Source organism: Selaginella moellendorffii, unplaced genomic scaffold, assembly GCF_000143415.4.
Source record: "Selaginella moellendorffii unplaced genomic scaffold, v1.0 SELMOscaffold_70, whole genome shotgun sequence".
Lineage (NCBI taxonomy): Eukaryota > Viridiplantae > Streptophyta > Lycopodiopsida > Selaginellales > Selaginellaceae > Selaginella > Selaginella moellendorffii.
Genome location: NW_003314331.1, coordinates 112,593 through 137,077, shown reverse-complemented (window position 1 = coordinate 137,077; position 24,485 = coordinate 112,593). Strand labels below are relative to the sequence as shown.

Below are 24,485 nucleotides of genomic sequence, written 5' to 3'. Positions count from 1 at the left end.
GATAGGCTCACTCCTCGGACCTTCCGATGCCAACACTAGTGGTGATATACTTGAGCACCAATAAAAGTCAGACTAAGGAATAGCTCCGATACCAAGTTGTAAGCGACTAATTTTTCCATTCTACTTTAGTCACTTAACCACACCTCCGACCACTTGGAGGAGTCTCATTCACAACCTCCATAAGCCCAACTCAGGACTTGGGGCTTGCTAGCCCCGAGAATGGCATCCATGCCACTCAACCTTAGCACTTGGTCCAAGTGCTCCACGTGTCCGATCCCATGATCGACACCCCAAGGTACCACCGACATATCGGCCCGTTACGCTAAGGCCATGCCCATTTACCTCGGTCACACTGGTGGTCCAACACCACCTACATTCCAATCCCGTCTCTCAAAGACTGGGTCATCCATCCATGTGTGATCATCCCAGATCCACTCCTTAACATCCTTAGGATGCCTACAGACATGGGGAATAGCCTTCCCCAATATCTCTGTTCCGGTTCCCACCAAGTCCCTTTCTGTCCTTGGCTGTGTTCGCCAACACTGCCACTAGATCGAGGCCCACTGGCCCGACCACTAAGTCCCACTATCCTCTAGGACTTCCTCACTGTGTGACTGTGTCCTTGGTCACTACCCCAGAGGACTGCTCCTCTTCCTTTCCACAGTCTGGGCCTTTGGGACAACATTTCGGAACACCGTGGCCTTACGCGAGCCACCTGGGTACTCTCCTCGCCTTCTACTCTTGGGTGCTCTAGCCATGGGCTTAGAGCGGGTTCCGTTGAGCCACACCAGGTATCCAAGTAGGTAGTGCCACCCACACTTGGACTGGGAGCATCGGCCAGTCGATCTCCCGGGGGAACTAGAGCCGGCTCTTGAACACTTCACCAAGCTACCCCGCTTGTCGGTCCGTGTTCACTCTAGTCTTGGACTTCCCAGTGGGCAGCTCATCACCCAACACTGGGTCCGGCCTTCCTGGGCCAAACTGGCCTTTCCTGGCCAAACTGGCTCCACTGCAGTCCTCCCCCTACTATACTTTTGGAGCTCACCAAACCCCCCAGGGTCTGGGAGACGAACGCTTTGGGCTTTCACCCTCTCAAGCTCCGGACTCGGACTCGGACTCGGACTCGGACTCGGACTCGGACTCGGATTCGGACTCGGACTCGGGCTTGGGCTCGGTCTCGGCCTCGGCCTCGGTCTCGGTCTCGGTCCCGATCTCGGTCTCGGTCTCGGTCCCGGTCTCGGTCCCGGTCTCGGTCTCAACTTCGGACTCCATCTCGGACTCCATCTCGGACTCCATCTCGAACTCCATCTCGGGTCCATCTCGGACTCCATCTTGGACTCCATCTCGGGTCCATCTCGGACTCCACTTCGGACTCCAACTCGGGTCCATCTCGGGTCCACCTCAGACTCCACTTCGGACTCCATCTCGGACTCCATCTCGGGTCCATCTCGAACTCCACTTCGGACTCCAACTCGGGTCCATCTCGGACTCCACTTCGGACTCCAACTCGGGTCCATCTCGGGTCCACCTCGGACTCCACTTCGGACTCCATCTCGGACTCCACTTTGGACTCCAACTTGGGTCCATCTCGGACTCCACTTCGGACTCCAACTCAAGTCCATCTCGGACACTCCCACGTGTCATGTGTTGGTCCTTTTGGGTCCCTTTTTGGAGCCTCGCCTTTTGCTCGCTTCGTGCTCGTTCCTCGAGCACTTCGTTGGGAGTTCCACTCCCGCTCTTGACTTTTCAAGTCGGAGCTTTTGGTCCAAACGTGTTACGCTCGTTTGGCTCTCGCTTCAGCCACTACCACGTGGCACCCTTTCCGACTCCACTTTGGGGCCTAGGGATTTTGTGTCTCACATTCTCGTGAGCCCGCCAACTCACCTTAAGGCATTATGCCTTGGCACATTTGGTGTCTCCACACCATCGGCTCCACGAGCCTACCTTTATGATACTTCTCATTTGTGTTTAGGTCCTTGCCAAGACCAATACAGTTCTTTCTCATGCCAACTATCCATTAGCACTGCACCATAGAGTTTACTCATAACTTTATGTCAAAGTTGTTTTCTTTTAGGAACACCTTCCCCACAACTTTAGTATGGCACATTCTGCCATCGATGAGATACTCACTGTTCTCATACTTGGATCCTATGATCCTCCCCAACCTTTGTGGGGCACAACACACCTCAGTCCAAATGTTTTTAGCAATCCCTTAGGGCCATTCCTTGACTCTACTTAAGTCATTTAGCATTTTTGGACTTTAAAATTCAATGACCCATAAGGTCTTATTTAAAGTGCTAGTTCATTGGAATACAACTTCTTATATTCATGTCCTACTCACAAGGACCATCTTTGCAAGTGTCACTCAAACACTTGATGTTGTTCCTTGGGGACAACCTTTGCCCTTTAGGACTACTTGTCCATGTAATGAGAATACCAACTCATCCTCAAAGTACACCCCCAACTCCTTGCGTTGTTCTAGCATTTATCAAGGGTAGCCTCAGCTACCATTTCAAGGACTTGTGTCCTCTTCCGTATTTGACCTTCCACAATCCTTAGTTTTGGTCTCAAATTCATGAGCACCAACCTCAACTATATGAGGATAATCTTGTGACTCCTTTATTGTTTTGGAGTCTTTATTTTTCCCATGATCCCAACTATAGTTGTTTACCACAACTACATTAGCCTATTTGCTGAGTCAAACATTCATCTGGATCACATCCTCAACTCTTTGAGGAAAACTATATATTGTTCCCAAGATCCCGAAGTCATTCCATTATTAGCCCTTTTCTATCCATCACCTCACCTACAAGTTCACACATGAACTGTAGTGGATAGCCATGTCTTCCCAACCTGCTACTCCTCACAGATAGGCCCACTCCTAGAACCTTCCGATGCCAACACCAGTGGTGATATACATGAGCACCAATAAAAGTCAGACTAAGGAACAGCTCCGATACCAAATTGTAAGCGACTAAATTTTCCATTCTACTTTAGTCATTTAACCACACTTCCGACTACTTGGAGGAGTCTCATTCACAACCTCCTTAAGTCCAATTTAGGACTTGGGACTTGCTAGCCCCGAGAATGGCATCCATGCCACTCATCCCTTGCACTTGGTCCAAGTGCTCCACGTGTCCGGTCCCAAGACCGACACCCAAAGGTACCACTGACATATCAGCCTGTTACACTAATGCCATGCCCATTCACCTTTGCCGCACTGGTGGTCCGATACCACTTGCATCACAATCCCGTCTCTCCAAGACTAGGCCATCCGTTCACGAGTGGTCATCCCAGATCCACTCCTTAGCATCCTTAGGATGCCCACAGACATGGGGAATAGCCTTCCCCAATATCCCTTTGTCAGTCCTACCAAGTCCCTTTTCCGTCCATGGCTATGTTTGCTAACACTGCCACTAAATCAAAGCTTGCAGGCCTAGCCACTAAGTCCCATTGTCCTCTGGGACTTCCTCACCATGTGACCGTATCCTTAGTCACTACATTAGAGGATTACTCCTCCTCCTTTCCCCCATTTGGGAGTTCGGGACAACATTTCGAAACACCGTGGCCCTACACGAACCCTGTGGGTACTCTCCCCACCTTCTGCCTTTAGGTGCTCTAGCTATGGGCTTAGAGCGAGGTTCCATTGAGCCACATCAGGTATCCAAGTAGGTAGTGCCACCCACACTTAGACTGGGAGCATTGACCATTCGATCTCCCGGGGGAGCTAGAGCTAGCTCTTGAACACTTCACTAAGTTACCCTGCTTGACAGTCCATATTCACTCTAGCCTTAGACCTCCCAGTGGTTATCCCGTCACCCAACACCTGGATATAACCTTCTTGGGCTAAACTAGCCTTTCCTGGCCAAACTAGCTCCACTGGAGTCCTCCCCCCTACTATACTTTTGGAGCTCACCAAACCCCCTAGGGTTTGGAAGACGAACGCTTTGGGCTTTCACCCTCTCAGACTTGAACTTGGACTCGGACTCAAACTTGGACTTGGACTCGGGCTTGGGCTCAATCTCGGCCTCGGCCTCGGTCTCGGCCTCGGTCCCGGTCTCGGTCTCGGTCTCGACTTCGGACTCCATCTCAGGTCCTTCTCGGACTCCATCTTGGATTCCATCTCAAGCTCCATCTCTGGTCCATCTCGGACTCCATCTCAGTCCATCTCGGACTCCGTCTCGGGTCCATCTCAGACTCCATCTCGGTCCATCTCAGACTCCATCTCGGTCCATCTCGGACTCCATCTCGAACTCTGTCTCGGGTCCATCGTCCATCTCAGACTTCTCCATATGTCATGTTTTGGTCCTCTTGTGTCCCTTTTCTAAAGACTCATTTATTGCTTGCTTCATGCTTGTTCCTCGAGCACTTCATTGGGAGTTCCACTCCCGCTCTCAATCTTTCAAGTCAGAGATTTTAGTCCAAACGTGTTATGCTCGTTTGGCCTTCGCTTCGGCCACTACCACATGGCACTCTTTTAGCTCCATTTTGGGGCTTAGGGATTTGTGTCTCACAATGACTTGCCTTTCCGGCATTTATATTTTCAATATCGCCTTGAAGACCGTCTTCTTTATTTTGTGGGGACGAATCCTGATGATTATTTAAGGCTGGTGGTGCCTTCTATCTTTATTCCGCAGTTTCTCCATGCCTACCATGATTCTCCTGTTCTAGGTGGGCATATGGGACATCGTCGTGTAACCGAGAAGTTGTGCAGGTCTTTCTCTTGGCCGGAGATGTGACATGATATTATCCGGTATGTGTGTAGCTGCGTTTAGTGCCAAGCTTGTAATACTCCCCCTTGGGCTATGGAAGGACGGTTGGAGTCAATTGCAGTTTCCCATCCGTTTGTGTTGGTAGTGTTTGATCTTATGGGACCTTTTTCACGGTTGACTACTGGCAATGAGTATGTTATTATTGCTTCTGACTACTTGACTCGTTGGGTGGAAGTTGGTGCTCTTGCTAGTGCCTTTGCAACTGCTGTTGGATACTTCCTCCTCAATCGAGTGGTGTTCTAGCATTTTTGTCCAGAGCGGATTCTTTTGAAAAATGGTCCTGCATTTATGGCTGAGGCATTTCATGTTTTGACGTCTCAATTGGGGATACGCCACACTTTCACGAGTGCTTATCATCCACAATCAAATGGTCTGGTGGAACGGCTCGTTCGGACATTCAAGGGGATGATTGCGAAATATGTGAACTTTCAACATTCGGATTGGGATGGTTATTTGCCGTCTCTTCGGTATGCATATGTTACAGAAGTGCAGAGTTCTATTGGTGCTTCACCATATAAACTTCTATATGGTCATAATCCAATATTACCAATGGAGCTAGGTTTACCTTCGCAATAGTCACGAACTGTGGATGCTAGGTCGTGGGATCAGTATTTGACGAGCATTCTTCCACTTGTCCGAGTGGAGTCTGCCGAACACTTAGGCCGCATACAAGTGGGACAACAACGGCAGTACAACTCCCATCATCATTCACTTGTGGAGTACATAGTGGATGATTTAGTGTTAATTCATTTTCCCCATCTTACAGTATGTGGTTTATCTAAGGGGCTCCTTGTGCAGTGGAAAGGACTGTATCGGGTGTTGCGGCAAGTTGGACCACAAGTTTATGAGGTTTGGCATGACGTCCAGCAGGCCAATCCTCCAGAGATTGTGCATGTGCAGCGGTTGAAACGCTTCATACAAAGGGATCAGGAATAATTAATACCACCTATAGATCCACTGATGCCTCCTTCTGATGTTCCTCCATATCCTGGCCCATCTACAAAAGAACTCTGATGGTCTTCCATTATTCCAAGAGGAGGGGATGATGTGAGGGCCAAGTGTACGGCTACGATGCCGTATACTAATATTAGCGTAATGGGGTTTTGGTAGCCGTCAAATTGGTTTCAATCTGAACCACTCACTCCTGTATATAAGCTAGGGTTTTTGGGCTAATTGATATACACATTTCTGTATTCCCTTTCCATATTCCATGCATTCACAACACTAATTTATCTGTGTGAGAGAATTAATTAGAAATATTTTGGAAGTTTGTTTAACGAACTAAAGTTTAAAGATTTTTTAGTGAGGATAAAAAAGGTTTGATTTTTAAAGTGTTATTAAAACACTATTAGTTTTTTATTTTTGTTTAAACTACAACTTTATGTCCAAAAAACTTAATTTGTCCCTAATACAAATTTATTTGAACACTAGTTTATAGTTTAAACAAAAATAACAATATTGCTTGTATTTTAGAAATACTTTAAAAATTAAAGCTTTTCCATCTTCACAAAAAAATCATAGAGTAAAGAAATTTACTGATTTTAGTTCTGTAAGTAACATTTGAAGACATTCCTAATTAATTTTGTTAAATGGATAAATCACTATCTTATTGCACACATAAAGTACATTATTTTTGTTTTCTTAATATCCAAAAAAAAATTGATGTACACTTTATAAAATTTTAACAATTTGGTAAGATTGTTTACTTAGATTAAATTTAAAAAAAAATTTAAGGAAAAATCATTTTTGCACACTTTAATCCATTTTAAATTAATCATTTCAAACTAACAACAAATCACACAATATAATGATGCATAGAAGGCATGTGCAAAATCACATATTACCCTTTTTCTAAACTTTGTCTCGGCATTCATAAATAAATAGATTTTAGGGTTCTTAACAAGTTTTACTTTGTCACTTTTAGCTGAGACTGATTCACAACTTAGGCGACAATTTAATCCCGGTTTTCAAGCTAAACGCTCTCAGCAGCTTTTGTGCCTCGCCGCCACTCCTTTGCTCCTCCCGGATCCTCTCGCCATGCTCTCTACACCACTCTCGCCACTCGGGAACCACACTCGACAGTAACCCCACCAATTTTCTCCTCGCCTCCGACTTGGGCATCTCTCCCAGCCTCCTCCTCGCCTCCCTCCGCTTCCTCGCCCTCTCATCGCTCATCCCCTGTTCCTGCGAGAGCTCCTCCGCCGGACCCTCCAGAGCTTGCTCCCAGTAAGCCCACAGCATCACGCGAGCTTCCTCGTCCAGAAACTCCATCGCCAACGATGGCCCTTTGCTCAAAAACAAGCAAGCGTCCAGCCACTCTCGCTCGTCCGCCATTATCTTCTTCTTCTTCTCTCTTTCGTCTTCCTAGAACTCTGGCTTTGCAAAACCAAAATGTAAGTTTTATAAGGAGAAAAAAAGGTACTAAAGTTAGACTCGAGAGAACCGAGCGAGCAGCCAGATTATTTTACAAACGGCTGTTGGCGATCGACTGGCTAGCTATGGTACAACAATCTGTGCAAAGCGATGGTAAGAACGAGCAAAAGTTTGTTCTTACCAGGCTTCGGCCCTCTCGCTTTGCTTGTCTATTCTGTTGAGCAGCCTCGGCGCGGCAGACCGGATTTTCTTTTGCTTCGCGTGGAGCATCATCACCTGTTGCTGCTGCTGATGGTGATTGTGAAGATGGTGGTGACGGTGATTTTGATCCAGCTCCTCTTGCTCCTGCTGCTGTTGTTGGTGTTGCCTGTAGTCATCGTACTCTTCTTCTGCCGAAGTTGCCTTGTCAATCAGTCCACTCCCACAGTGCTGCTGGTCGTCATCTTCGTCCTTGTTACTCGGCAAAGACGGTGCAGGGCCTGGATCGAGCACAGCCTCTTGCCTGTCCCGTAGCGTCCTCACAATCAGCGTCTTTAGAATGTTCATCACTTGTACAGCGTGCATGAGTGCTGTTAGTGGATCCGCCATCTGGGACAGCAAAAGGAAATACATTACAGAAAACAAAACAAAAACCAAGAACCAAATGAAAGAGGAACGTACCTGAGTCATGTTGGGAGCAAAAACCATTGCGATGTTCCGGGAGTTCATCTTGTTTGACGCCTCCTCCTGGGCGACGTCGGCCATGAGATTCAGCGCCCAGTCTAGAAGAGCTGCTTGCGTCGGAGGCAGCAACTTCACGAGCTCAACACATTGCTCCTCGTTGTGGCACTGCATCACTTGCTCGGGCGTTAAAGTGTCGAGGACCCCCTTAGGAAGCTCACGGAACCATGCCTGAGACAGAGCCTTTATAGTTTCAGACTAACGGAAGTGCGTGCTGTTTTCATACCTTGATGAGACCAGCTAGGCAGTGAAGATCAATATCGTGTGGGACGATCCCACGGTTGAGCTGCTCCCGTACGATTTCTTCGTGGCTGTTTTCGGCGTTTATTCTGAAAATTCCTTCCGCCTGGACACCGACAAAGACTCACGTCAAGAGAAGAGGAAAACAAAGAATCACAGACCTTAAGGCCCCCCTGGCTGTAAAGCCTTTCCTGCATGAGCAGCAAAATGGTCGGAACGCTGTTGCCTTTGGAATCATAAGAGCATTGCATCGACTCTGGAGAGACACCGAAAACACTGGCACTGATACACGAGAAAAAAAAAACAAAACAAAACAGCATAAGTAAACAGCTAAAACAAACGCCAGGAACGAACCTTGCACTGGGAACTCTTCGGGGGATCTCGATCTCAAACTCCACCGGCAAGCCGAGAAAGCCATTGAACCTGTCAAATGTGACGTGCGTTACATGCCGGACGTTGGTAGGCCAGCCAATATCCATGGACGCAACCTCCTCCTCGGAAGCCTTGCATGTTAGCAAGGATCTTCTCAGCGTGTCCAGCACCAGAGCCAACATAGAGAGCTCTTCCCTGTTAGCCTCCTCTTCGCCTTCTCCACCTGCGAGCTGCTCGCCGCGGAGCCTCATCTTCTCCCGACGTATCACCAGATCTTCAAACTCCAGCGACAAATGCATGCCGTCAGTGGCCGCTCTTGCTGTGGCGTGAGTAGCGGGAAGATTGACCGGCGAAGAAGAAACTACACCCGAGTCTGACCGGGACCCTTCTTCCGAATCGGTGGTGTTGTGATCCGAAACAAAGAGCGGCGGCGAGAGACCCGAAATGCTGTAAGCATCGGACTCCAAGATATCTGGAGAGAAATGCCGGTGCGTGAGTAAATCCGCCATTGTCATTGGCGACGAAAGATTGGGAGCCTTCTCTCCTTTTGACTCTTCGTCAGCCTGTTCCTTCTTGAGATTTTGGCGATTTCCCTGCGCTACTAGTACCAGCCTCGCGTTGCTGTTCTTCTTGGTGGGTCTACGATCACTGTGCATCGAAAGAGGCTGCTACTTCTGTGATACAAAACAAGGAGACAAGATTTAGAACAACGAACTATATATCGAAAAGAAAAGCAGCTAAACAACCAACAAGCATGCATGCAAAAAACAGTCTTTTCCAAAAGCTTACAAGCAAAAGAAGCGAATTCTTCCGAGCAAGCTCACACAAGAACCTTCAATCTCTCGCAGAAATCACAGAAAAGACCAAGACCCAGCCTCGGGATCCAAAGACAAGTAAACAACGATAAAAACCATAGATAAGAAACGAAAAAAACTCACGAGGAGGAGACTCTCACCTGGGAGCACCTGCCCAACACCCAAATGCCGCGACCCATGACGAGCAGCAGTAGAAAAGAAGCCCTCTTTTTTATCCTGTGAGAGTGCTCTCCCGCGGACGAAATTTGTGACCATCACCGTTTTTTGGCTTTCTTGTGAGCTGTGAGAGCAGTCACATGTTACACTGCTCGAGCAGAGAAAAAAAAGAGAAAAAAAACCCAAGAATCGTGTGCGCGTGTGAGAGAGAGAGAGAGAGAGAGGGAGGGAGTTGCAAGAAAACGCCTCAAATCACAAGATTATCGATCACACGCACCCCACACACACCTGGAAATGCCAATGCCGACACACACCACGCTCTAATCCAGTCAATCGCGCAGCAGTACCTCAGCGGCGGCAGCTTTGTGGAGATCCTTGGCCCTATCTGCTTGGCGCCGCTCGAGATAATCGGAGAGCAGCGCTGCTTCTTGCGATCGGATTCCCGGCAGCCCTAGCCCTGCCAGGATCCTCCCGCGCTGCCGCGGCGACGAGGGAATGATCGGCGGAAGAACACAAGCGCTGGAAACAAAACGCGCAGTGACACCGCAAGACCTCTCGTCCTCCCTCTGCCTACATTGGAGCTCGAGCTAGAGCTAAAGGGTTGCTTAAGCTAAGCTACCAGATTAACTTAACCCTTTCGGTTAAACGTGGGCGGTTTTAGTGGTGTGTTTAACCGGTTTAATGTTTAATCCCACATGATGGGCATGGATGCGCATGCGCGTCACCAACATCCATGCGCATGGATGTCCCATCCTTTTGGCGGATTTTTCAAAAAAATAACCCGGGTAATTCGGTGGCCACAACTGGCCCAACGTGGGCCACCCTGGCCACCAACTGGCCAGGTAGATATAGATCTTATTACCATATGGGTAATAGCATTTCTTGGACAATCATTTTGTTGACAACTTCTTAGATATTATGGTATGATATTCTCTAGATGGGGCATTGTTTGCCACCTTTATCATCTCCACTGAGCCTAAAGTTCTCCACAAGGTTTTGGAATGATCTTTTTTTCGAATCAAAAGATAACGAGCAAAAATTTTTGGAAACCAAAAGCTGGTGGATGGAGGGAGCAAAAAGCAAACCTTTATACCCACGCTTTGATTCAAATTAAAGAGATCTTCTCACACAGAAAGAACACACATCTGCTTTTTCCAATTGTAGAGATTCCCTCGAAACTCCGAAAAGATACGTAGTCGTGTGTACACACATACGAGCGAGAAACAAACATCCATAGTTTAACTTAAGTGAAGCCTCATAACTCTACACACACCTCAAAGCGCTTGCTTGCTCGCTCTGGCTTTGAGAAGAACGCTTAAACATGTCTTGTGCTTCCTTCCCATGATCTTCCTTGTCTCTGCATCGATTTCTCATCCAAGCACGAAGACGAATCCATTGATCCGCGTAGCCGTCAATAGAGAGCGCGCTTCTTAACTGCGACGAGAAAACATCGCATCGATCTTCTCTGGGTCGTGCTGCGAAGACTCTTGTCTAGATCTCCTTCAAGCTCTCACCTTATTAAATCCAATCCAAGAAAAAATACTTATCTCTTCTCTATCCTTCCTTGGGGGAGCAAAAATAATCGCACGTCCTCTCTCCTCCTAGAAACCATGTATCTTGATCTGGTCCTTCTTGGCAACGCCAGCCTGAAAAGGAACCACGTCGAGAAACTTATAAGCTCTCAGCAGCACAAAATTTATTACTTTCAGCGATAGGACTGCTACGCTACTAGACAGACCTGTACCAGGAACTGGGAGACATTTTTTCGCTGGTCGCCCTGGAGCTGGATCACCTGCAAAAAAAGGAGAGAAAAAATTCAAAACGTACGACTTCTTCTCAGTGCCAGAATCCGTGCAACAGCAACCACACACAAGCAAAAAAACAAACCTGTCCTAGCTCTGTGTCGTCCACAACTGTCCCGTTACAGCAAAATTCCTGAGACAGTAAAACCAGTTCACTTGAAGGCTCTTAAGTAGATCACTCGAAAAGGAAAGAGGAAAAGAAGGGCTCTCACTCGCTTGAAGTCTTTGAGTATCCTGTTGTAGTTGAACTCTTTCTTGAGGCCCTGGACGGTGGTCAAGCTCTTGCGCCCATTCCTCTGCTGGATGCGAACATGAACGTATTCTTTGGACCCCGCTCCTTGGTCATCAACATTCGCTTCTGCGAACGGGTCTGCCGCATGGAGAATAGTTAGTAAATCGTTTGAGAGCGCTGCAAAAGGCTCACTCACCGAAGGCGCCAGGAATTTGGATATCAAAATCTGACATGAACCTGGGCGTAGATTTCTCCCCTTGGTTTCTCGGCTTTTAATCTGCCTTCTGGAGCAGGAGAGCTGGAAATTGGCAGCATTAACTCCGAGAGATCCAACAGGAAAAAAACAAATGCACCACAGTGCAACAAAAAGTAAAGTACAGAGCAAATGGAAGCCAAGTACTAGCAGCAAGAAGAAAAGAGAAAAATGAATACCCGCAATCAATCAAGCGCGAATCGCCAAGCGAGAAAATCACCACCACCAAGCGTTTCAAGAAACAAACGACTCCCAAAACAATTTTGCCCGCTTTTTTGCGCACTCACCTGGATGATCCGCGAGTCCCAAGAGAGTGACAACTGCCTTGCTCTCCCGTTTTTCTTAAGTTTTGCGTGAACAGCAGCCGTCCGTTGGCGGGCATCCGACGGCCCCGATGACGTCTCTTTCAACAAACTGAAACAGATCAGTGCTTGCAGAAGTCATGCGTGAAACGTGAGAGCCGCTTGGGCCTGTGAAGGTGGAAGAAGTTTGTTAAACCAGAGAGAGTAGGAATCACCGACCTCGTCCCTCACAGCAGTGCGCCATGAATTTTGATGGTCACTCCCTCCTCCCCGTCTTTAAGGAAAAGAGAGAGGAGAGGTCGCTTTTGGTGCCAGCCTCGTAATATTTGATCGATTGGAACACCTGACTCGATGACCCCGGCTGGCAACTGATGGGCTGTGGCGTCTCCAAGAGCGAAATGGACAAGCTCTCGACCGCTGGTAATTCTTTGGAGGCGCTGGATCTGGCACAGTTGAAGCTACTTATTGCGAAAAACTCCGGGATCCTGACCAAGCAAACGTTAGGGAACGAGAATGCGAGAGAAAGTGTAGTTTCGTTACCTGGTGAGGACGTAGACGATGGTGATGGTAGTGCTTTGCTTAGCAGCAGTGGTGACGATTCTAGCGGCACCAGTGCTGGGAAGAACAAACTCAGAAGTGAGAGAAACGATCATCAAAAGCAAGAGGGTGATAGTATAGCGACTGACCTCATTCCGAAAGCAGCGGAAGCGCTGGAAGTCGTCGTCCAAAACACTGGTAATGCTGTTCACGCTGAAAAGCTTGCAGCAGCTGTGGGAGTTGTTCTTGGTAGAAAAGCTCGAACGGATCCTCCACAATTGGATGAAGAAGAGCGAGCTCAAGTAAGTTTCTCACAAAAGTAGCATAATTTCCAAACAGTAAGCTATAAGTTCCTCAAGAAATAAAGAAAAAAATCCACAGCGTTACTAGAAATCTGAAGAACAATCCAGCTTACAGATTTCTTCGCAGGAAGCTAGCGGCATTCTCACACAGTCACAAATGCCTCAAGGTGCTGGAACATACCTCTAGAGCAAAAATTTACCAATTTCTTGCTTCGCGCAGGCGATTTGGAATCCATAGCTGACTCCGATCTGGAAGAAGCTTGCATCGACACCGAGATCGCAAAGATCCTTCTGGCGTGCTACCAAGATCTGGACGACTATGATCAAATGCAGGGCAGCGACACGGAGAAAGAAATCGAAGAGCTTGTAAATGGCGCCTAAATGACAAGAACCCTAGAATTCCTCTTAAACCCTAAATAAGCGAGCAAGATGGATGCTGTGAGCCCCGCTCGTCGCGATCACTTCAAGCCATCGGGTAAGATCTCGATCTCCTCCATTTCCACTCTCGCCTCATTGTTCAAGCAGTCGCGAGTGGAGCTGGGCAGAGGCGGCGCAAATTGGCGGTCGCGCTGAGCAAAGAGCGCCGGGATGCTGCCGTGCGAGCCAAGCGAATGCGCAGGAGCCAAGACGTGGAGGATGGGATGGAAATGTACTGCGAGGGCGACGAGGATTCGAGGATCGCCTTGGAGAATGACGTGAAATCGGCAGTGGCGGAGCTAGTCAGCGCTAGCCAAGACATGTAAGTTTCTTAGTTTTTGCTTGGAATGCTTGGGACTAATGCTAGCAGCTGCTTAGCTCCAAGGGAGCTTCTAATCGGAAGCTAGAAGCTCTTAAGAAGGTGAGGCGATTTCTTTCGTGCAGCTCTTTGCCGCCAGTGAGCGTTGCTGTGGAAGCTGGTCTCATCCCAGTGCTTGTGGAGTGCCTGAAATTTGGATCAAGCGAAGAACAGGTAAGTGCTCTACCTTTTTCTTCTTTTTTGCTGTTAAGATTTTTTTTCTTCTTTCTGCAAGCTGCTTGAAGCTTCTTGGTGTTTGACAAACATCGCTGTAGAGGATGTCCAGCAGCAAGAAGATTTGCTAATGCCCGTTCCTCTTCTCATTGCTCATCTTGGAGGTATGTGCGTTTTTGTTTTTTTTTTTTTTTTATGTGTATGACGACGTTTTTCTTTCCAGAAAATAGCTCTCTTCTTGTTGCGGAGCAGTGTGCATGGGCTCTGGGAAACTTTGCCGGTGACAGCGAGGAGATAAGAAAAATACTTCTTGCTCAAGGATCTCTTCGGCCGCTTGCTCGATTGGCCTTGTCTCAAAAAACGTCTGTCGCACGAACTGCTTGCTGGGCTCTGTCAAATCTCATCAAGGTAGTGTAACGCTTGACTTCGTTCTGATGAGTTTTTGATGCGCTCCTTGCAGGGTCCAAGCACGAAAGGTGCTTCGGATTTGCTTAGCATCGATGGCATTCTGCCAGGTCTCGTTCAACACTTGCATTCAAAGTAAGATGATCGTAGTTTTTGGTTTGATACACTTTTGATTGTTTATATTCCAGGGATGAAGATTTGGTTGCAGAGACGGCGTGGGTCCTCGTCTATATCAGTGCTCTCGCTGATACTAAGCAGCTGATTAACGCTACTTTGCTTCGACCTCTCGTGGAGTGGCTGGCAACATCCAACCAGCTTACAGTTCTTACCCCTGTAAGTTAGTTTTTGGTCTTGGTCGCTTGTTTTCTCACTATCTTGTTTTAGGTGCTACGAGTTATTGGGAACATAGTTTGTGGAGACAACAAGATGAGTGATGGCGTGATTGCTGCTGGCTCCACTGTCCCTGGTAACATTATATTTTCTATATCCTAGGAGCTTTTACCGAGAGATATCTTCCAGGTGGTGTTGTTGGAGCGCTTGTCCGCTGCTTACAGACGAATCATAGAGCGTTGCAGAAGGTAGACTTTTGGTCTTCTTTCATGAAAACTCATCACACTCGAAACAGGAAGCTGCGTGGGTGATCTCCAACTTAGCTGCTGGATCCATGCAGCACAAAGAGCACGTCTTCCCTGTAGCCTGTGGTCCACTGGTGAATCTGCTCGCGACAGCCAGCTTCGACGTGAAGAAGGAAGCCGTCTACGCGCTGGGAAACCTCTGCGTGATGCCGAAAGAAGCAACAGCAGCACAGACAGCGTCACAGCCCATCCACGCTCATCTCTCGGCGCTCGCCCAATCCGGCTGTGTTGCCGAGTTCGTCAATCTGGTGAAGTCGCCCGACCCGGAGGGATCGAAACTCGGCCTCCAGTTCCTGGAACTGGTAAGCGGATCAACCATTTTCTTCCTTCGCTGACACGAAGCTCTTTGTTCTTCCTCCTCACAGGTGATGCGCTGCCTCCAAAACGGCACAAAGCTCGTGGAAGGTTGCGATGGGATGCTGGCGATTGAGATGCTCCACTTCCACGAGAACGATGAGCTGAGAAACATGGCGAATCACCTCCTCGACACTTACTTCGGTAGCGAGCTCGAAGAAGAAGAAGAAGAACACGCCTAGAGCTCGAAGAAAAAGAAGAACTCGAGCGAGCTCCAAGAAGAGGAAGAACTCGCGTAGAGTTCCTGTACAAGTGGTAGAAACGCTATTGATAGTTTTCTCTGTGTAATCGCCGAAACAGTAGAGAAGAGAATCATCATCGAGCGCGAAGAAGAGTTCTACGTTATACATAGTTTTTATTTTTTGCCTTGAAATTTTTACCGCATTGAGAGGTAGCATTTAAGCTGTTAAGCAACACTAGGGTTCTTCGTCTTTGTGCGCGGGATGGGGGACGCTAGCGCCGTGGCGCCCGGGGGCGACAGCAGCAAAGGTAGTGCCAACTTCGATTCCTACATTGGAAGCCTCATCAGCCTCACATCCAAGAGCGACATCCGCTACGAGGGCGTGCTCTACACCATCGACGCCGAGAACTGCAACATCGCGCTCCAAAACGGTAGGCTATGGCGATATTTCTCTAGGGTTGGAGCTCGGGAGCTCACGAATCCGTGCGCTCTTGCTTTGTTTCCAGTTCGTTCGTATGGAACCGAAGGGAGGAAGAAGGAAGGGCCGCAGATTCCTCCCAGGGATAGCGTCTATGACTACATTATTTTTCGTGGGTCGGACATCAAGGTATGGATTTCTTCCGTGGTTTCATTGTTTCCTCTCTGATTAGTTTCTATCTTTTTTTGTGCCTCTTTCCTTTCCAGGATTTACAGGTGAAATCTTCTCCGCAAGCTCATGCGGTCCATTCGCAGCCTTACAACGATCCGGCGATCATTGCTCAGGTGAGACTTCCATGCTGTGATGATACGAGGTACTAAGCTGTCAAGTTTTGTTTTCTTTCAGTCTCAGCAGCCCCAGAAAGCGCAACGAATGTCTCAACCCATTATGGCTCCACCGATAGGAATGCCACAGCCTCCAAGCGGAGGTGTTCCACCACCTCAAGTTCCAGCGGGGTTCTCGCACGCTCCAGCAATTCCCCATCCTCCAGTGGGAATGCCACCACCGCGTGACTCACAGGCGCTGCTGCCACCGGGTTTTCTCAGCTCGTCATATCCGCCAGCAGTCGGCTTGGGTGCATGGGGTCCTCGTCCGCCTCCGCCCGTCGGAAACGCACTCTACTGGCCGGGATACTATCCACCACCTAGCGGAAACGCAATGCAGCCACCGTATTTGCCATCGCAGCCGCTCTTACCTCCTGACCAGCGGCCACCGCCTCAAGTTAGTCAGCCGAGCTCGACACATCCAACAGGTCCGCCGGAGACGGAGAAGCCCCGCGAGACTACTTCCTCGGTTGGAATGACGGCGATATTGACACCGATCGCCAAGCTCCCACGGCTGCCGTCTGTTTCTCAGGCACCATTGGATTCCTCTCAAGAGTTGAAGAAGAACACTCCCACTCCACTCGAGCAACCGCCAGTGGAAGGGGTGGAGCCATCGAAGTTACAACCTGCCGAAAACTCTCTGCAAGAGTCATCATCTCACTCCAAGGAGCAGCAGGTGCGAGTAGAGTTTTGTCAATGTCTTGGCATACTTACGTGGTTTTGGCAGGCTAACAACGGACCTAGGCCTGAGAACTTGAGGCACGAGGGTCCGAGGCACGATGGTCCAAGGCACGAGTACAACGGAAGGTATAACTGGCGAGGAAATGGAAGGCGCGGCGGAAGGGGTCGTGGGGTATGTTTACTCGAGCTTTTCTTCTTTCTTGTGGTATTTATTTTGATATCATGGACAGCCTTCTCAACGTACGAACTTTACGGAGGACTTTGATTTCATGGCGATGAATGAAAAGTTCAACAAGGACGAGGTTTGGGGTGAGCTTGGAGGAAAGGTTGAACCAAGGAACGGAGAGGACGAGCCTGTGAGCGAGAACTGGCAGAAACCGGAGGACGGGAAAAAGGTACGAATGACGCTTTGACATTATGGATCACATTTCTGATAAAGCTTTGCATTCAGCCGGTATACGTCAAGGATGACTTTTTCGATTCTCTCTCCTGTGACACTCTGGATCGTGAGGGTGGTACCGAGCGCCCCAGATTTTCAGAGCAACGTAAGATCAACACTGAGGTTAGTCGAGTGTCAGTGCTTGGTTTGGGTTCTCACTCGGTTTCTTTGATTGATAGACTTTCGGGGACGCTTTTTTGAGGTCTCGTGGTCGGGGAGGCTACAGAGGTGGCTACCGAGGTGGACAGTTTCGACGAGGTGGTCGACCACATCAACCGGCTGCTGTATGAAGGCTAATAAAAGCTTGATAACGGGTTTGGATCTGCTGGTAATGTACACTATGCTGTTGTGTAACTACCTAGATTCCCGTGCTTTCTTAACGCTAAGCTATAGGAGGTCGTGTTTTCGTGCAATTTTGTGGTTTTAGCTCGGTGCTAACTACAAGTTTCTTAACTGCAAACTAAAACTTTTGGTTTCTCTTCTTTTTTTCGGGGGATTTGAGCTTTGACTGTGATGGATTTGTGCATTATGAATGCATGTGAAGCATGTGATCTTGAACTTCTTATTCTGCTCTGCAGTGTTTTATTCAAACAGGTTCTTAAGTTTTCAAAGTCTGCGGCTTTCTTTTACGAAAGAGATCCGGCCAGCGATGGGTGCTGCCGGGATTGGAGACAAAAACTGGTGATCAAAGTCCCATGTTGGTGCTGTTTGAATGGAGAACGGTCAGTGTTTTACACTGATTACCACCTACGCTTTGGTCTGACTTGTGTTTTTTTCAGGTTTACGATAGGAATCAAAAAAAGAACCAAGACATTGGGAAATGTACATGAACAATCTCTGCTAACAGTAAGCTCGCTATGATAAAAAAAACTTCAATCTCCTCCTTACAAAATTTTTCCTGGTGCAGCAGCTGTCCCTCTTTTTCTAAGGGTCCCTCGAGAAACTTGCTGGATCTTCCCGCGGTACTACTGATCACCATCATCGGACGATCATTTACGAAGACAGAGACAAACCGAGGACGTGACTCGATATCATACTCGCTGCCTTTATATGCATGGAGATATATCCCGGTTCTAGCTGCTTAAGGTGCACTATCCTGGGCCGTGGTGGACTGTAGACCGATATCGTTTCCTCCTCTGCTGGGACCAGAAGGTGGAGTGGTGAGAACTCGGGGAAGCATATTGTGGATCATTCTCTGCTCGGAAAGCAATGCTGGATCGGCCTCTTTCTTTGCGGGAACTGTGAAGAATTGAGACTGGACCTTAGACGGAACATGGGAAAGAGCAGAGGCAGAGGGAGAAGCCGCTGGAATTCCTGCTACTCCATACCTGGCACACAAAGCATTCTCGGCGAGAAGTCCCAGCAGGATGAAATTCAACACGACGATCGTCATCTTCTTTCTGTCGGTAGCTGCTTCCATGGTGGTGATACGATCATATGCCGGGCAGCAAGAATATCTTCAGAGTAGCCTCGACACGCAACGAGAAAGAATGAAGCAGGGACTAGCGAGAAGTGGTGGCGCCGGTGGCAAATAATTGCATGAAAGCTTGGAAGCTGCACAAGACGGAAGAGGGAACCTTTACTTCGGTGAACAAGCACGCACTCGCGGAGAAGAGCTCTCAATCAATCAAAGAAGGAAAGCGTAGCTAGCTGCGAGTACTTCCGAGACAGACAGAGGCTCTCTCTCGCTGGCTGGAAGATGAGGTGGGATTGCGAGTGAGCGAAGGAAAGCAACAAGCAAAGAGAAAAGAAAGCTGTGATGGAGATGGGGGGAGATGTGTGGATTTCTATCAACACAAGTCGCGGCCTCACAGGTTTCCCTTTCGCTTGCTCGACTCAGACGCGACCAAATTAAGCTGTTCAGCCGAAAGAGAGGGAAAACGGAGTGTAAAGTATGGTGCGAGAAGTAGGTGAGTTATCCTTTTACTCGAAAGCTTATTTGTCTAACGAGGAGAGTTTGGACACAGGATCATCGGACACGGGATTTTGTAAGAAAGGAGCTCCTCCCCGGCCCACTTCACAAGGGATAGTATCTGTGCGTCCAGCAAAAGCGAGGGGATCCTACTGTAGAGCTTCGTTCAATCTCACAAAAAAGTGCATTTTTGTGAAGCTTCGTTCAGAGTTATATGACCCTTCCACTCGTCTTGGTTCTTCATCTCTTTTTTCTTTTCTTTTTTTTTCAGATTTAATTTTCTTAGAGCCAAGCCGAGCCGACTTTTGCTACTTATTCTTTTATGACTGCTAGGATTCAACAGTGGACGACGACAGTCGGTGTTTTATGTTCCATCACATCACGGAAACTGGTAAGTCTTTCGTTTCTAGGCTGCTTAGTATTGCCTGGTAATGAGTTGATTCACTGTTTTTAGTTGAGATCGATCGCTGCGCGTGGGACATCACCGACTGGTGCGGTACGGGAGCCGGCATTGTCCAAACGGGTACCGCTTCCTCTTCTTTTTTCCTTTTTTTTTTCACTTGCTTTTAGACTTTTGATCTCCTCCCTTTTCGTTTTCTCTTTTCTATGGTTTTTCGCCTTGCTTTACTGCCGGTCTGTTGGTCGTTTCGTTTGTGTTTTAACGCCAGCCTTCCGTCATGTTGCTGTAGCATTTCGATGGTTTTTCCAACACAACCTTTTGAAGTGTTCAACTCCAACACGGTCACAGATGGCATTGGAGTGTCTCCTCGCGTTATATGCTTTGCGTGCGAAGCTCTTCCAAGTGGATGTAAGTTCTTATCTCTAGGAAAAAAATGCTAGATTACATACATTGTGATGACTCACTCTGGAGTGCAGCGCCGGGACAGATCCAGCCAGCACGTACACTTATTCTATACACCGCAGACTTAAATGGCAGGCACACTGGATTGCTGCTGCCAGTCACGACCAGGTCGGGAAGCTTTGCTTGGACTAATGTGCTTCTTAAAATCATTATGGTACCAGGCTCGCAGCGTCCATGTCCCAGGCCCCGAGACGAGACAAAATCTTCTCGTTAGAAAGAAAGAAGAACAGCGGTGGATCATGCATCGCTTGTGCTCGATGCGAGACTTCATTGGGCTGTCGAGAGAAGATCAAAAGCACGAAGGGGTGGATCCTATCCGGGCGAGAGTTTCGCGATCCCGACGCAATTATAAACTTTGGAGACATCCAACCAAGGGGTTTGCGAGCATAACAATGCTAGAAAAGATGGCCTTGTCGCTCATCTACCAGGCATATTACAGTTAATACGCCACTATGGGCTTAATCAAATATATCTCACAGTAAAAAGGACAACTATAGCTTTGTTGTGTTTATAATTCATAAGTATATGCTTTAGTACAATTATAATTGATATTAACATTTAAAAATATGGAAAGAATGGCTTTCTTTTGTGAGAGTTTGTGAGAGACTGGAGATCGTCACTGGCATGGCCCTGGACGCTTAACTTTGAATCGCGCCGAGAGACTGTTGTGGCATCTAGAAGGACCCGATGGAGGAACTGGTATTCTCTTTGGGAGCGTGTGTTGCTCCAGATGCAAAGATGGGCTTGAGACTCTTGATGATCCTTGTGACAACTCTCCAACACCAGCACCAGCGATCAAAAGCCTCGATGCCCCGCAACAATCCAGGAAAACCATCGCCGCCAGGATCACGAAAACACCTGCAGCTCTTCTACAAGCCATGTACATGATCCTCGGCTTGGAAATCAAAAGCACGGGGTGGAAGCATGGATTTATACGATTCAAGCTGCGGCCCGAACTTTCCAAACCTGATGATGGCGGTGAATATCTCGCTAGCCAGCCAGAAACTTCGCTGGGAGGAAACAGGCAGCCCATGTGTTATATAGAGATGCGAACCACGGGCTGGAATCTCCGCGCAGTGCTTTGTGGATAATCGAAAACTCGACTGTCTGGAGATCAGGCCGCTTGATCTTGATAGTCGCGTGGAGATCTTCGAAATCCATCGACACACACTTCCGTTCTCGGCTGGTTGACTTTTACGAGTTCTCTAGCGTTTCTACTCGGCCACGTCGGTGACACGTGGTCTTTGACCATTGACAATCCGGTCTCATGATTGACGCAATATTCTCAGAGCCGCCATTTTTTGACAAATCAGAGGGTCACTCACTCATTCTTTTGTTTAGATTTTTCTTGGTGATGTTTGATTGATTTGATGTTGGGTTACAACTAAGCAGAAATTGCCGCTGGTTTGTCGATTCCAAATCTTGTGTCAAAACATGTTGGCTCCAAAGCGCTTTGGATCGTTTTCTATACAAGTTTTCATGAGAACAAAACTTTCTTATAGACAAGAAAACAAGTGTGAGTGTCTGTGTCTAGCCTTTTCTCTACACTGGCCTCCAAATCGCCGAAAAGAATGGACTATCTTAAAACGTTGATCTAAGCTCCCCACCCAAGAAAAAGAAATGAAAAATGAGTGGAATCCACTGGTGTTAGTTCCTGCAATTTGCCATGGTGGAAGCCCGAGCCGTGGAAATCGCGTTGTGGCATTTGGACGGCCCCGACGGTGGAGTCACCTTCTTTGGCATCCTGTTGAGCGAGAGGCTAAACACTCTTCCATTGGACGAATGCAAGACATGGCTGCTGCTAGGAGATTTGTGAATCCATTCCACCGCTGCTGCTGGATGATCACCAGCCCGGTGCTTTCCATGATCGTTGCTCTCCTGCTGCTTCTCTGCGACAACCAATCTTCCCGAAACAGCCACTTGGATGAAGCTCGAGCAGTACAAACCCATCACAAGGATCAAAGCCAGGACTCTGGTGCTCCTCATCGCCTTTCCTGCCGACCGCGGGAGAATTTTACAAGGAACTCTGTGTGATATCTCCAGATCCAAGTCTTCCTGATCCACAACCGCGATCGCCCTGGGATCTCTACAGAGAACTCCAAAAACTTGGTACGAAAGAAAACGCTGCATCGACCGCGTCTTTATAAAAAGAAAGACCGTGTAAAGTTGGTTTGACAATGAACAAAAAACGGAAGGAAGAAGAGCGAAAAAGAAAACCTCCAAATCTACCAGCCAGCCAGCCATCGCCCAAAGTCGCACCGAGCACGCCAAGAAAAACGCGAGGTCTTCCTGGGACTATTTCGCGGTGCACGACCATACCATTATTTCTCTCTTTTTTTCTCTTTGGGCACTACCTCTAGTCAACCCCTGACTATGTGTGTGTGGAAGAACCGGGGAAATGCTGCGTGCGTGTTTTGCGAGGGGGCGACATAGTTACAGGAGCAGGAACACGCGTGGTCGGTCGCTTCCAGCGTATATAGCTTCTCACATACTACTGCTATATACTTTTGCTATACTATAGTTTTTTCCTGCACTACACTGTCCAGTTTGACCAGAATACAAATCCCATTTCACACTTGATACACAAGCTCTGACCGGTCAATCTGAGAAACAACCAGTTTCGGAGGTGAAAACGAAAGTGCACGCAGGGATTGAGTGCAGAAAATGAAGGCGAAAACTGAGCAAGTTCTTCTGCACTTTAACAAGGAATGGCTGCTGTGGAATGAGTTTCCAGTGCCTCCTAAAGATTTGAAAATGGTTCATCAGAAAAGGATGTTTTTTGTTTTTCTCTGTTTTTCTTGTATATTCTAGCATTTTTACTCTCTTTTTTTGAAAAATGAGATGGCTCAACTTTCAAAGCCAAGCCTTGACAATTCTGTTTGGGGCCATATGCCCAAAAGCAGGTTGGTAAAGCAGCAATATTGGAAAATACTAGGTATACCAAAGGCTACTCCTTTCACTCCATAGCCACTTCTTTTCATTGCTCTCATGGAATCTTTTAAACTAGAGCTCCGAATGCTCTCTTGTCAATCAACAGATAATCCTTGCTGCTTTTGATCTAGAAGAAAAGTTGTTGCTATCCTCAGGGTATGAAGGCTTTTTCTCCTCCCAAAGTTGCATCTTTTTGCATATCTGATTGATCGATCATCCATGAGACTACCTGTGAAGAATGCGGAGATCCCCCCATACTTTCGCTGCCCAATCTCGTTCGAGCTCATGGAGGATCCCGTGATCTTGAGCTCCGGGATCACGTATGAGCGCTCCAGCATCCAAAAGTGGCTGCTGGACGGCAACAGGGCTTGTCCAGTCACGCGCCAAGCTCTCGGTTCATGCGAGCTCATCCCAAACTCCACTCTCAAGCAGCTCATCAAATCGTGGAGCGCTAGCAGCAACGAGGAGGCGATCATCAGCTTGGAAGAGGTACTTTGCAGAGAAATCGATACGAGTAGCGTAGCCATAGCCGAGCTCCTGGACTCGAGCTTCTTGCTTGCATTGAGCAAGCTCCCCAGCGGTGATTCCATCTGGGAGAGAGTGGGCGATCACGACGAGTTCCTGGAAGCTCTGTTCGCGACCGTCTTAGCGGAGAGGGCCATCCAGGAGGAAGATCAAGCGGCAGCCCTCTCGATTTTACACACGCTCTGTAAGCTCGACGCAAAATTCACAAGAAGGGCATTTGCTGCGTGCTTCGATTCTCTAAAGAGATTTGCCAGACTACTCACCAGCAGCAGCAAAACGGTGAGAACAAACGCCGCCAGCCTCTTGGAAACTCTTCTATCATCACTCTCGGCTCACGACCATCGCCAAATGCGAGATATCGACGGCCTCGATGCGCTCATCCAAGGGCTGGTGTGGCTCCTCGCCAAGAACACCACCGGTGATCAAGCATCGCCGCTTCTCAAGTCCCTGCTGGTCCTCCTCGCCACTCAGCCGACCAAGCTCAAGCTCCGGGCGATCGAATGCGGATCTCCAAAGCTCCTGATCGATCTCCTCATCGAGCAGCAGCCCACGGGGGTGATCAAGCAGCAAACTCTGGAGCTGCTCAGGACGCTGTGTTGCTGCGCCGAGGGGAGAGAAGCTCTGGCGGTGGATCACGCGAGAGCGGTGCCAGCAATCCTGGGCTGCGTGCTCAAGATCTCCACACAAGCCACCGAGCATGGCACTTTCATCGCCTGGGCGCTAATCGTGTGCCACCACTCGGTGGGTTCTCACGCAGTGGAGGATTCCTTCCTCGAGGCTGGTGGCCTGTCCACGATGGTGATGGTTCTTCAGTGTGATTGCTCCGTGTCCACCAAGCACAGAGCTGGGGGGCTGCTCAAGCACTTCTCCTGGCTCTGGAAGACTCCATAAACTTAGAACGATCTTAGATCTTCTCTTCTTTGTGTAAATTCAA

At 48.3% G+C, this 24,485-nt stretch overlaps 5 protein-coding genes across 8 annotated transcripts; 3 read left to right on the top strand and 2 right to left on the bottom strand.

Moving 5' to 3' along the window:
- Positions 1 to 7,149: 7,149 nt before the first annotated feature.
- Positions 7,150 to 10,053, bottom strand: LOC9640145 (rho GTPase-activating protein 5). Of its 4 annotated transcripts, none has more exons than XM_024659680.1 (7): positions 9,737 to 10,053; positions 9,433 to 9,572; positions 8,460 to 9,151; positions 8,267 to 8,387; positions 8,092 to 8,211; positions 7,806 to 8,036; positions 7,150 to 7,733 (listed from the first exon to the last, which is right to left on the bottom strand). In XM_024659680.1, the coding sequence occupies exons 3-7, from the start codon at positions 9,131 to 9,133 to the stop codon at positions 7,323 to 7,325; spliced, it is 1,557 nt and encodes a 518-aa protein (XP_024515448.1). In that variant the 5' UTR covers positions 9,134 to 9,151; positions 9,433 to 9,572; positions 9,737 to 10,053; the 3' UTR covers positions 7,150 to 7,322. The 4 variants fall into 4 exon arrangements, with proteins under 4 accessions (XP_024515448.1, XP_024515449.1, XP_002985790.2 ...); XM_024659681.1 differs by having other exon boundaries at positions 9,796 to 10,053; XM_002985744.2 differs by lacking the exon at positions 9,433 to 9,572 and having other exon boundaries at positions 9,796 to 10,053.
- A 610-nt stretch (positions 10,054 to 10,663) lies between these two features.
- On the bottom strand, positions 10,664 to 12,830 carry LOC9640553 (protein translation factor SUI1 homolog 2). The gene is made up of 9 exons (XM_002985743.2): positions 12,724 to 12,830; positions 12,578 to 12,652; positions 12,257 to 12,522; positions 12,023 to 12,205; positions 11,679 to 11,780; positions 11,463 to 11,620; positions 11,336 to 11,383; positions 11,187 to 11,240; positions 10,664 to 11,094 (listed from the first exon to the last, which is right to left on the bottom strand). The coding sequence occupies exons 5-9, from the start codon at positions 11,713 to 11,715 to the stop codon at positions 11,050 to 11,052; spliced, it is 342 nt and encodes a 113-aa protein (XP_002985789.1). The 5' UTR covers positions 11,716 to 11,780; positions 12,023 to 12,205; positions 12,257 to 12,522; positions 12,578 to 12,652; positions 12,724 to 12,830; the 3' UTR covers positions 10,664 to 11,049.
- Positions 12,831 to 13,280: 450 nt separating this feature from the next.
- On the top strand, positions 13,281 to 15,580 carry LOC9640552 (importin subunit alpha-9). The gene is made up of 11 exons (XM_002985851.2): positions 13,281 to 13,351; positions 13,402 to 13,615; positions 13,672 to 13,825; positions 13,887 to 13,989; positions 14,049 to 14,233; positions 14,286 to 14,365; positions 14,419 to 14,563; positions 14,615 to 14,696; positions 14,750 to 14,808; positions 14,856 to 15,167; positions 15,231 to 15,580. Exons 1-11 carry the CDS (start codon positions 13,306 to 13,308, stop codon positions 15,399 to 15,401), a joined length of 1,551 nt encoding a protein of 516 aa, XP_002985897.2. The 5' UTR covers positions 13,281 to 13,305; the 3' UTR covers positions 15,402 to 15,580.
- A 62-nt stretch (positions 15,581 to 15,642) lies between these two features.
- LOC9640144 (protein decapping 5) lies at positions 15,643 to 17,803 on the top strand. Its single transcript, XM_002985850.2, has 8 exons — positions 15,643 to 15,831; positions 15,907 to 16,007; positions 16,085 to 16,162; positions 16,224 to 16,877; positions 16,929 to 17,054; positions 17,113 to 17,277; positions 17,334 to 17,444; positions 17,501 to 17,803. Exons 1-8 carry the CDS (start codon positions 15,663 to 15,665, stop codon positions 17,609 to 17,611), a joined length of 1,515 nt encoding a protein of 504 aa, XP_002985896.1. The 5' UTR covers positions 15,643 to 15,662; the 3' UTR covers positions 17,612 to 17,803.
- A 5,442-nt stretch (positions 17,804 to 23,245) lies between these two features.
- LOC9640143 (U-box domain-containing protein 26) lies at positions 23,246 to 24,442 on the top strand. Its single transcript, XM_002985849.2, has one exon. It carries the CDS (start codon positions 23,246 to 23,248, stop codon positions 24,440 to 24,442), a length of 1,197 nt encoding a protein of 398 aa, XP_002985895.2.
- The last annotated feature ends 43 nt before the right edge of the window (positions 24,443 to 24,485 follow it).